Genomic DNA, 12,079 nt, shown 5'->3' on the forward strand with positions numbered 1-12,079 from the left:
TGACATGTCACCTCTCTTAGATGTCCCATGCAGCCACCAGTGCCTTGTGTCGCTCCATCAAGCTGCAGTGCGAGCTCTACCCCTCCCGGCAGATCGCCATCTGCCTGGACCCTTACTGCGGCCTTGGCTTTGCACTCTGGTGTCTCTGCAGGTAAAACCAGCACCACTGATCAAATGAATTATGGCAAAGTCCGAATGAGTTTAAAGCTTTAGAGCCTGGGTTAATGGCTGTCCCAACCTTTTTTCCCTGTGTGTTGTGTCTGTGTCTTAGCGTGTACTCGGGCCACCAGTCGATCCTGGTCCCCCCTCTGGAGCTAGAGAGCAACGCATCTCTGTGGCTCGCTGCAGTCAGCCAGTACAAAGTGCGAGTCACCTTCTGCTCCTATTCGGTCATGGAGATGTGCACCAAAGGCCTGGGCTCACAGACAGAAGCACTGCGGGTCAGTTTGTCTAATGAGCACTAGGGAGGCAACAAATTGCTGCATTTTCTTCCACAACATTTAAGGGTTTTACTTTAACGGGTTGTTTTTCCAATAATGTCTGTTGTTTAATGAATCTGTCAAACGAAAAAAGATGATATAAAAATTGTTTTTGTCTCCAGTTGCGGAATGTGAACCTGTCTTGCGTGCGGACGTGCATGGTGGTAGCAGAGGAGCGGCCCCGCATCGCACTCACTCAGTCCTTCTCAAAGATCTTCAAAGACTTGGGGCTTTCGCCACGTGCCGTCAGCACCACGTTTGGCTGCAGGGTGAACGTGGCGATCTGTTTGCAGGTAAGGAGCTGTGGCTGGAGGAAGAGGAGGAGGAGGAGAAGGAGAAGGAGGAGGAGGAGGAGAGGAGAGGAGGGAATTAGGAGCAAAGGGGAAGGAGAGGTCCAGAGTTCATGATTATGATAAGTGCTAAAACCTATTTAACAGTTCAGATGAACATCCAAGAAATTAGTGAAAGACACAGGATTGTGTGACAAAGTACAAATAATTGAAAAGAAGCAGTTTATCCAGCAAAAATAATAATCATTTAATGTGATTATTTATATTTTCGACCTTTGTCCATTTTTGAGGCTCCGCAGACGGAGGATTTTTGAATGATGCTGCCCCACAGTACCGCTCCATGTTTTCTCTCTCCTACTTTGGCTCCTTGGCTCCTTTGGATTTTTGTGTATGCGACTGTTTGTTGTGGTGTGTTGTCTTGTGTGTGCATGTGTGTCTTTGTATATAAATATATCTTTATTTATCTGTCCTGCCCTGTCCTGTCAGCCCAACAGGTTAGGAAAACTGGCTGAGCAGGTACTGTGGGATATAAGAGTGGCCGTTTGCTCATCGCACTACCACTGAGTCTGTCTGTGTGTGTCTCTGTGTGTGTGTGTGTGTGTGTGTGTGTGTGTGTGTGTATGCTTATGTGTGCGTATGTGCTTGATGTTTATCTTGCATGACGTTTGAACATGCTTAACCTTTAATCTGTGATGTTTATAAGCTTAAGCTTCATGCTGTTACAGCACATTATACCATGAGCATCACCAGCGACGCTGTGATGTCTTAACTTTGAGAAGATTTGTAAATTGAAGAGTGCTACGTTATTTAGAAAAAAAAAAAAAATCCCAATATTCAAACTTCCAATGCAGCTGCTGAAACATCTGCTTGGCTTGACATGCTCTGGCAAAGGAGCAACGGAAAACAAAGTGTGTTGTGACGAAGCTCACAGTGTTAATGATGACAAATCCCACAACTAAAGGAGTCAATGCTCACGAAAGGATTCAGTTACAATTCTAAGTTTTGGACATCGAGTCCAAACAAATGACGCTTAGTTCAATCGTTTTGGATATTGTTAATTAGCTTTTTCCCCATTAGAGCAAGTGAATTAATATCTGCAGGTCCTTGCCGTGTCTGTGTCTACATGGCTGAGTTGTGCCAAGGCCCTAACTCTTGTAGCCTGACTGATTGGCTTCTGGCTGCCCCCCTGCCCCCCCGCCCCCCTCCCACTTTGTCTACAGTTGTGTCATAACTTCACCTTCCACCTTCCCTCCACTCAGACAGCACACAACATCCATTTAATGTCAACGGGGTACGTCACTGACTCAAGTCATGTTTTTTTTCCAGGGTACAGCTGGACCAGACCCCACCACTGTCTATGTGGACATGAGAGCTCTACGTCACGACAGGTGGGGACGACCATATCAATACAAGAGTCGTTTTTGAGATAATGTATATCGTCCTTTTAGATGTTTTCTTGAATATAAACTGTATGTGTATGAAATTATTATTAGTTGCCTATTTTGGTGTATATGTTGGGCTTTTTATTGCCTTTAATGGACAGGACAGAGTAAGCTTGTGAAAGGGGGATAGAGAGAGAGTGGGGGAGGTGGCGGGTCAGAATCGAAGTTGAGGCCTTGCCTCGTTGGGGCAGCAGCTCTATCAGGTGAGCTATACTTAGTCTCATTTTGACCTTTCAATCTTCTTCAGGGTTCGCCTTGTGGAGAGAGGGTCACCACACAGCCTGCCGCTGATGGAGTCTGGGAAGGTACGTTGTCGTGTGAAGCACAAATTATCAATATTCTGGAAAATGGTCGACTGCATTAGTTGGAGCCTCGGAAATGGGACAGTCCACGCAGTCCCTGAATTGCAACACAGCTAAAAACTATGGAGAAGAGAAAACTTAGAGAACGGATGGCATGGAGGTGTAGCAACCAAAAAGTTGTCTTGTTCGTTTGTTCTGTACGCTTGTATAAATTTTAAATGAATTGTATACTGAAGTATAAAAAAAAAACTATTAACAGCTGTGATTTTATGCTGCAAAAGATTTGCTGTCGTAAAACAAATCAGTCAGTTTGACATGTGTCTGTCTGCTGTTGTAGATCCTTCCAGGAGTGAAAGTGATCATTGCAAACACCGAGACTAAAGGACCCTTGGGAGACTCTCATCTCGGAGAGGTAAGTCATGACGTAATCTGATGAGCAGCAGACTTAGTTCTACGTCACCTGTTCCACCTGCTTGTGATGCAAAGTCAGTGTGTTAACCTCAGAGTCCATCAATTTCTGGTGGAAGATACAGATATGAGACAGAATATAAACTATGACGAAATCTATTTTAATTTTCGTTGACGAGACGAAAATGTTGGTGGTTGACTAAGTCACAATAATTTTTAAACATCATCGTATCAGGCCGTCATGAATTATAAGGAGCGGGCGAGTGAGTGTTTCTGTGTGTGTCTGTGTGTGTGTGTGCGCCCCAGATAGCGCTCCGGTCCGTTAGGACGCACTCGCTCAGAGAGACACAGTGAAAGCAGAGCGCGTTCTCTATGAGCAGCCTCTCAGTGACCGACTGCTTCTTAACTATGGAAACAGTGAAAACACAGAGTTTCTCTCGTCTCAGCTGATCAGAGATCAGCGCTGCAGCTTCTTCATCAGAGCAGAAGCTGCAGTTGGTTTGTACCGATTTTCAGTTTCTGTGTCCGGCTCCAGTCTGACCTGCTCTCCCTTTTTGTTTTCACATTTAAAATTAAATATATATTTTTAAGCTATTAGGCTGCAGCTATATGTTTTTATAGAAAAGGAGTTTAATGTGGCTATTAAATGTGACTAAAACTAGACTAAAATGGAATTTGTTTTCGTCGACTAAAACTAGACTAAAACTAAGAAGGATAAAAATGACTAAATGTGATTAAAACTAAAATGCATTTTCGTCCTAAGACTAAGACTAAATCAAAAATAGCTGCCAAAATTAACACTGACACACACACACACAAGCACACACACAGAAATCAGTGTGTCACCACAGGGGGCTCATATCTGTTCAAACGTCTATTTCTTTAACCAGATCAGTTTTATTTGTATTTCCAATGACGACCACTAAACATGTTTATTATCTTTACTGTAATTATTAACTCATTGCTCACTTTATTATATCACCTATACAATATAATGCAAACTGATCTGCCTATAGGTCCACCCTTTGTGGAACTGTAACCTCCAGCTTTAGTTGTTGCTTAAAACATGAGCCGACAGTTCAGTGTGTCTGTGTGTGATAGGTGTGGGTGAGCAGTCCTCACAACGCCACAGGCTACTACACAGTTTACGGGGAGGAGGCGCTGCACGCCGACCACTTCAACACCAAGCTCAGCTTCGGGGACACTCAGACGGTCTGGGCGAGGACGGGCTACCTGGGCTTCCTGCGCCGCACCGAGCTGACCGATGCCAGCGGAGGTGAGAGTCAGCAGTGCTTGCTCTAACGCACACTCGCCACATTTTTGTTATCACAGAAACATAAAGAAACCTTTTTCTCCCTCTCTCCATCATTGCCTAAACATGTATTTATTAGATATAAATTGACATCTGTGTGTGTGTCTGTCTCAGAGCGCCATGACGCCCTCTACGTGGTGGGCTCTCTTGATGAAACTCTTGAGCTGAGGGGAATGAGGTATCACCCCATCGACATTGAGACCTCCGTTATCCGTTCTCATAAGAGCATAGCTGAATGGTGAGAAACTTGCATCATTTATAAATCTTATTCAACATGATTCTTGACTTCTAACCTTTTCTATTTAGTTAATTTCCTGCCATATATTTGATTGTAACCTTTTTGCATCCCCCACCTCCTCCTCCCCACCAGCGCGGTGTTTACCTGGACCAACCTCCTCGTGGTGGTCGTGGAGCTGGAGGGATCCGAGCAGGAGGCCCTGGACCTGGTGGCTCTGGTCACTAACGTGGTCCTGGAGGAGCACTACCTCATTGTAGGGGTGGTGGTGGTGGTCGACCCCGGCGTCATCCCCATCAACTCCAGAGGGGAGAAGCAGCGCATGCACCTCAGAGACGGATTCCTGGCCGACCAGCTTGACCCCATATACGTGGCTTACAACATGTGAGGGTCCCAGCTGGCAGGGGGGGGCACTCCTCACATTACTGGAGACCACAGGACAATTCAAAAACATGGAGCTTGGAAGGTCTTGGTTCCCGTTGAAAGAGAGCACACTGCCCTCTACTGTCGCAGAGGGGAAATACAGTATGAAAGAAAGCAGCAGGATGGAGAAAAATACCCAAACTAATGTCGGTTTCTCCCTGTAATGTTTTATTTTATTTGCCTCAACAAATAATGTTTTCAAGGGCATTTTTGTTCTTTTAAAGTAAGTTTTATCTGTTTGACAGAACGTCTAACTCCTTAAACACAGGACACCAGATAGAGGAGGAACAGGAGGTTGAAGGGTGAATACTACACTGTGCCATTAACTTATTTTTTACTTTGTGAGTCCCAACAATAACGACTGTTAGTTTTGGTCTGTCAAACACTTGTGCCATAGAACAGGACCGACGTAGTCAACCCAACCAGTAACCCGTTTCAATCGAGCTCTCACACCTTTAGCGTCCACTGGTCAGAATGGTTTTCGTATAGAAACATGCCACCAGCACGGAAGGGCAGCTCTACAGGTTATGGCTGTACCCCCATGTGATCCCTGATTCCTGTGATCCAGCTCAGTTCAGTTCCATGTTGTTGCGTTGGCAAAGAAGCACACAGCAGTGGTGTGGGAGAGAGGGGGGGTGGGGGCAGTAAGTGTTTTGTGTTGCTCATTCCAGCTGTAACGCTTTTGTTTTTGTAGAACAAGAAGTTTCGGAATATTCTCGTGGTTTGACGAAATCTTGTTCGTTTCTCAATTGAACATTACAATGTAATATAGTTCCTGTTTTATCTGAACGAAATGCAATATGAGTGATGAGGAAGGTTGTGGCTTTGAATGACTGCGGACAGTGAGTGCCAATCTTTCGATGTCCCGATACGGAGAGGAATCGAATCGCTGCTTACCGTTAGCAGCGCCAAATGATACGAATTAAGCCTTAAGTGTTTTTTCCGATGCCTCTTCCTGTCCCCGCGTCTGTGCGACTTAATTTAGTGAAGTTCATCAGCTGGTGGACAGGAAATGAATATGCAGAAGGAAGTGGGTGTGGTAAATCCTGCTCTTGTTGCACCTTCCCTCATCTTGATGGCCAAGATGAATATACTTGATCCTAACATCGACCATTACAGACACACACGTACTCCATAAGTGTTTTTACTAACGTCTGTCCCTATGATTAGTCGATTTGAATGTGTTTTATAGCGAAAGACTGGAAGAAATTGTTGTGGGTTTGATGCCTCCTGTCACAGCCTCATTTCAGGATGCATAAGGTTGAGTGGAGGATGAAAAGTGTTTTGAGCTGCATGTAAAGTATGAGGCGAGTGTTGTGACATCTCATTGCATGAAGATTTGCGTCAGTGTGTTTCTTTTTTCTACGTGCACATCCCTTCAGAAACGGGCCCCAGCCTGCTGTAAGTATGTACAGGTTTTGTGTAAATTATTAATAGACGGAGCAGACGACAGGGACGCAAAAAGACTGAATCTGATATGGACGTGAACTTCTCCCTCACAAACAAAAATGATTTGAAATGGATCCTCGAGTGTGAACAATTGGAAAGAGACTCTTTTTTTTTTTTAAGTGTGAAAGAACAGTGGGAACTTCCAGGACGGGACAGAGCACACATCGAGCACAAGGAGAAGAGAGTTCTGCTCTGTGGACAGTGAGATGTCACCCCCTCCCTCGCAAATTTCTGTTGTTAACATATGGAAAGATACAGTTGTCTGATATACGGTTAGTTGTCATTATTTTCATAACCTGATTTCCTAATGAATAAAAAAGTGCTTTTAACTTGAAATGTGTGTCATTACTGAGCCTCCAGGTATCCTGTCCAATAACTATATTTTAACATATTTTGGTTCAGTCCTGTGGCCGATTGGACCACCAGCACCCTGGGCGAAGGTGGGCAGGCTGAAATTGGAATGACAGTGTTAGCGGACTTCATTTACATCTTCTCGTGCTTTAGCAATTTTAACATTGGGTTCAATGACAATTCTTGTTTCAGATTGGCCTGCAGGTGACGGTCATTTAATATTAAGTTTTATTATCAGCAGTGCTTAAAGGTTTAATGTGCAGAAGTTAGTTTTATCTAGTGGTGATGTTGCAGCTGAATGCCCCTCACCTCACCTTCCCCTTCAAAACATGTAAGAGAACCTGTGGTATCCTTCTGTTGTCATAAAACCTCAACCTCAAGGTGTTTAGTTTTGTTTGATATTCAGTATGTAGGTAGTCAGAGAGGTACTGAACACAGGCATACAAGTCTCTCTCTGAACTTATTGAGCAAAGTGTTTTACAGTACATTGAAATATCCAGAAATTAGCTACTTGAAGCTAAAAAATGTGACTTAATTTGTAAAATCGAGTCAAAATGCTATTCATAAAAATGACACGTGAGACGATATATAATTCTTGTGAATATAATCCAATCCATTTAATTTTCAATTATGCATTTTGTATATGCTCCATGTCAATAGTTTATTTTGGAAAAACGCTTTAGATGCGTTTACCATAAATGTCAGTATATGCGCGCAGTAGAATTTCTGTGTCAGCTGATTTGACCACAGAGACGCGAGTGTCGGCTGGCTTGACCCGACCGCAGTTGTATGGTGAAGTAGGCGAGTTGTGTGTGTAGTGACCGGCGATATTTAAAAAACAGCGCGAGTGAAAAATGGCAGAGGTAGGGCATCCCCGTTTGATCGACAAAAATGGTAGAACAAGTTATCTTATATGGGAACACTTCGGATTCGAAGAATACGACGAGGAGCAGCACCTTGAATAATGCATCTCAGGCCCAACATACACAGACAAACAACCATTCACACTCATATCCACACCTACAGACATGTTAGAGTCTCCAGTGAACCTGACCCAAGCCTGCATGTGTTTAGGCTGCAGGAGGAAGCCAGAGGAAACCCAAGCAGACATGGGGAGAACATCCAAATTACACTCAGAAAGACCTTGACTAGTCAGGGGGTCAAACCGGGGACCCTCTTGCCGTGATGCAACAGTGCTAACAGTGTTTGTTTTTTTTGTTCTAAAAGAAAAAAAGCATGACTTTTGTTTGTTCTATATATTAAAAATAATAATAATAGTCATAATTAAGAATGCTGGGCACACCCCATTCACACAGAGCACAAGCTTAACTGGAAGTGATGCTGTACATATACACACATGCTGTGTAGGATTTAGCCATATTACAAACACAATAATCTGTCAAAACCTTCTTACACTACATAACCTGTGAGAAGACTTCAAAACAAACATGAAACAGGAGTAAACTTTTCATCCTTTATTGTACTTTAATTTTTATTCGTTTTTTTAACAGGAAAAAGGTGATTCAACTGAAACAGAAGTTTATTTCAAAATTATACGTGGAAAACTTTTGCACTTGCATTTTCAAAACAAAGTGTCACAGCGATTACTTGGGTTTTCCGCAAGTAGCTATTAAAGTTAACAAAAATGAAAAGGAACATGTATTTTCATGACATAAATCGATCACTGTATATTTATGCTCAGTGAGAACCTAAAAACATTAATAGAACATAAAGTACATTGGATGAACAGACCCACAGACAGAAGCCATAAATGTGGAACACTGTCATAACAGTCACACATTGATCACTGTATATTGGTCCTCAGTGAGTGGTTATTGACACTAATAGAACATAACAAAGTAGAAGAGTGATTATACTCGTCCTTAGTAAGTATTCATACATGTTGACATCATAACAACAATTATTTGATATCTGCATTTTTCATGACATAAGTTGTATGGTGACAGTGCTGAACCCTAATGAGATGTTATGAATGATAATGAATGTACTGATCCTCTGTGAGACGTCAAACGTTTACAACCGGGCACAAATCTCAGTTATTTTACATTTCAGTAACAAATCATATGGGGAAATTACTCTAAAAAGAGAGACTTTAAAAAAAAACATAAAGACTTAGAATTTGCGTTCTCAGCATTACATGACTCGAATTGCTAATTCACATATGCCTCAACTGCATTGAGGAGCTCAAGCGCTTTCTCCAGTGCTTACATTTCATTCTCAGATTTGAACTGTCCATTGGGAATGTGTGGATACCGATGGCAGTTGGGATACTGAGTCTTTTTGGCGTCCACTCCCAGTATCTGCAAATTTTGCACTATTTGAGGCAGCTCTTTCAGTTGGAGGTTGTAGCCAGAAACTCGTGTGGCAAGGGCTGAGATGGAGCTGCCGGAGACAGGACGGCCGTGCTTTTTATACTCTGCGGCTGTAAGAGACTTTTCCACTGCTTGATGGACTTTGAACAAACACCATTCTGTGCTGCCCCCACAGGTGTCATTGTTGGCTGCATTGAGATCACAGCGAGCCTGTCTGCACCAGCGCTGAGCCTCCTCTTTGTTCGGCTGTGGGACATTTCCATTATTGGTCCAAAAACCGCCACCAGAGAATCCCGCTCGATTACTTCGGTGATGCCGTGCCTCTTGATCCCATTGCTGGTAGAAGTCTCTGAAATCCCGGTGACCCCCTGAAAAGGAGGCGCCTCCGGTTGTGCCTTTGCCTGTGCTGAGCTCTTCAACTCGTCTCATCAAGTATTTGAATGCCTCAGTGGCTAGAAACTGGTGGTCAGGATTTTTGTCAGGATGCCAGCTGAGGTACAGTCGCTTGATGGCTTTGACAGAACGTCTAGCTCCTTAAACGAAGGACAGCAGATAGAGGAGGAACAGGAGGTTAAAGGTTTAATACTACACTGTGCCCTTAACTTATTTTTTACTTTGTCAGTCCCAACAATAACGACTGTTAGTTTTGGTCTGTCAAACACTTGTGCTATAGAACAGGACCGACGTAGTCAACCCAAACACTAACCCGTTTCAAACGAGCTCTCACACCTTTAGCGTCCACTGGTCAGGATGGTTTTCGTAGAGAAACTCCGCCACCAGCACGGAAGGGCAGCTCTACAGGTTACGGCTGCACCCCCATGTGATCCCTGATTCCTGTGATCCAGCTCAGTTCAGTTCCATGTTGTTGCGTTGGCAAAGAAGCACACAGCAGTGGTGTGGGAGAGAGGGGGGGTGGGGGCAGTAAGTGTTTTGTGTTGCTCATTCCAGCTGTAACGCTTTTGTTTTTATAGAACAAGAAGTTTCGGAATATTCTTGTGGTTTGACGAAATCTTGTTCTTTTCTCAATCGGACATTACAATGTAATATAGTTCCTGTTTTATCTGAACGAAATGCAATATGAGTGATGAGGAAGGTTGTGGCTTTGAATGACTGCGGACAGTGAGTGCCAATCTTTCGACGTTCCAATACGGAGAGGAATAAAACCGCTACTTACCGTTAGCAGCGCCAAATGATACGAATTAAGCCTTAAGTGTTTTTTCCGATGCCTCTTCCTGTCCCCGCGTCTGTGCGACTTAATTTAGTGAAGTTCATCAGCTGGTGGACAGGAAATGAATATGCAGAAGGAAGTGGGTGTGGTAAATCCTGCTCTTGTGGCACCTACCCTCATCTTGATGGCCAAGATGAATATACTTGATCCTAACATCGACCATTACAGATACACACGTACTCCATAAGTGTTTTTACTAACGTCTGTCCCTATGATTAGTCGATTTGAATGTGTTTTATAGTGAAAGACTGGATTAAATTGTTGTGGGCTTGAAGCCGCCTGTCACAGCCTCATTTCAGGATGCATAAGGTTGAGTGGAGGATGAAAAGTGTTTTTAGCTGCATGTAAAGTATGAGGCGAGTGTTGTGACATCTCATTGTATATAGATTTGCGTCAGTGTGTGTTTCTTTTTTCTACGTGCACATCCCTTCAGACACGGAAAGGATTGACAGATTGATAGCTCTCGAGTGTGAACAATGGGAAAGAGACTCTTTTTTTTTTAAGTGTGAAAGAACAGTGGGAACTTCAAGGACGGGACAGAGCACACATCGAGCACAAGGTGAAGAGAGTTCTGCTCTGTGGACAGTGAGATGTCACCCCCTCCCTCGCAAAGTTCTGTTGTAAACATATGGAAAGATACAGTTGTCTGATATACGGTTAGTTGTCATTATTTTCATAACCTGATTTCCTAATGAATAAAAAAGTGCTTTTAACTTGAAATGTGTGTCATTACTGAGCCTCCAGGTATCCTGTCCAATAACTATATTTTAACATATTTTGGTTCAGTCCTGTGGCCGATTGGACCACCAGCACCCTGGGCGAAGGTTGGCAGAGTGAAATTGGAATGACAATGTTAGCGGACGTCATTTACATCTTCTCGTGCTTTAGCAATTTTAACATTGGGTTCACTGACAATTCTTGTTTCAGATTGGCCTGCAGGTGACGGTAAATTAATATTAGGTTTTACTATCAGCAGTGCTTAAAGGTTTAATGTGCAGAAGTTAGTGTTATCTAGTGGTGATGTTGCAGCTGAATGCCCCCCTACAGTGAAAGTTTTTGATATTCAGTTTGTCGGTATTCAGAGGGGTCCTGAACAAAGGCATATATGTCTCTCTCTGGAATTATTGAGCAAAGGGATTTTACAGTACTTTGAAATATCCAGATATTAGCTACTTGAAGCTAAAAATGTGTACGACATTTAATTATGAGAGGAAATTTCAAAGTCAAAAGTAATCGTGATTTCGATATTGTCCAAAATAATCGTGATTGTGATTTTTTCCATAATCGAGCAGCCCTAGTAGAGATGACCCACTCTTGATATAAATATTGTTTATCAGTCCTAAAAAAACTAGTGAAAGATTATTTTATATTCAATTACTTTCCAATAGAAAGCACTGAAATGTTACACACTGAACCTTGAATAATGCATCTCAGGCCCAACATAAAGAGACAAACAACCATTCACACTCATATCCACACCTACAGACACGTTAGAGTCTCCAATGAACTTGACCCAAGCCTGCATGTGTTTAGGCTGCAGGAGGAAGCCAGAGGAAACCCAAGCAGTAACGGGGAGAACATGCAAAGTACACTCAGAAAGACCCCGGCCAGTCAGGGATTCAAACCGGGGACCCTCTTGTCAGGTGCTAACAGTGGTTTTTTTTGTGGTTCTAAAAGAAAAAAAGCAATGACTTTTGTTTGTTCTATATATTAATAATAATAATAAGTCATAATTAAGAATGCTGGGCACACCCCATTCACACAGAGCACAAGCTTAACTGGAAGTGATGCTGTACATACACACACATGCTCTGTAGGATTTAGCCA

At 43.0% G+C, this 12,079-nt stretch overlaps 2 protein-coding genes across 10 annotated transcripts in view; one reads left to right on the forward strand and one right to left on the reverse strand.

The window, feature by feature from the left end:
* The window catches only part of dip2a (disco-interacting protein 2 homolog A), a 72,453-nt gene extending 65,784 nt beyond the window's left edge, over positions 1–6,669 (forward strand). For 5 of the 9 annotated variants that reach the window (XM_062402710.1, XM_062402713.1, XM_062402711.1 and 2 more), the window contains 10 exons: positions 21–151; positions 272–440; positions 602–772; positions 1,256–1,285; positions 2,096–2,157; positions 2,459–2,516; positions 2,851–2,925; positions 4,023–4,197; positions 4,348–4,471; positions 4,604–6,669. In XM_062402710.1, the coding sequence (XP_062258694.1) occupies positions 21–151; positions 272–440; positions 602–772; positions 1,256–1,285; positions 2,096–2,157; positions 2,459–2,516; positions 2,851–2,925; positions 4,023–4,197; positions 4,348–4,471; positions 4,604–4,856 (1,248 nt within the window). In that variant the 3' untranslated portion in view covers positions 4,857–6,669. The remainder of the gene's footprint in view (positions 1–20; positions 152–271; positions 441–601; positions 773–1,255; positions 1,286–2,095; positions 2,158–2,458; positions 2,517–2,850; positions 2,926–4,022; positions 4,198–4,347; positions 4,472–4,603) is intronic. The other 4 variants (XM_062402715.1, XM_062402716.1, XM_062402718.1 and 1 more) reach the window with 1 other exon arrangement.
* A 1,482-nt stretch (positions 6,670–8,151) lies between these two features.
* LOC133967113 (sacsin-like) lies at positions 8,152–10,983 on the reverse strand. The gene has a single exon (XM_062402346.1). It carries the CDS (start codon positions 9,451–9,453, stop codon positions 8,917–8,919), a length of 537 nt encoding a protein of 178 aa, XP_062258330.1. The 5' UTR covers positions 9,454–10,983; the 3' UTR covers positions 8,152–8,916.
* Positions 10,984–12,079: the final 1,096 nt, after the last annotated feature.

The sequence above is a fragment of the Platichthys flesus genome, chromosome 13, assembly GCF_949316205.1.
Source record: "Platichthys flesus chromosome 13, fPlaFle2.1, whole genome shotgun sequence".
Taxonomy (NCBI): Eukaryota; Metazoa; Chordata; class Actinopteri; order Pleuronectiformes; family Pleuronectidae; genus Platichthys; species Platichthys flesus.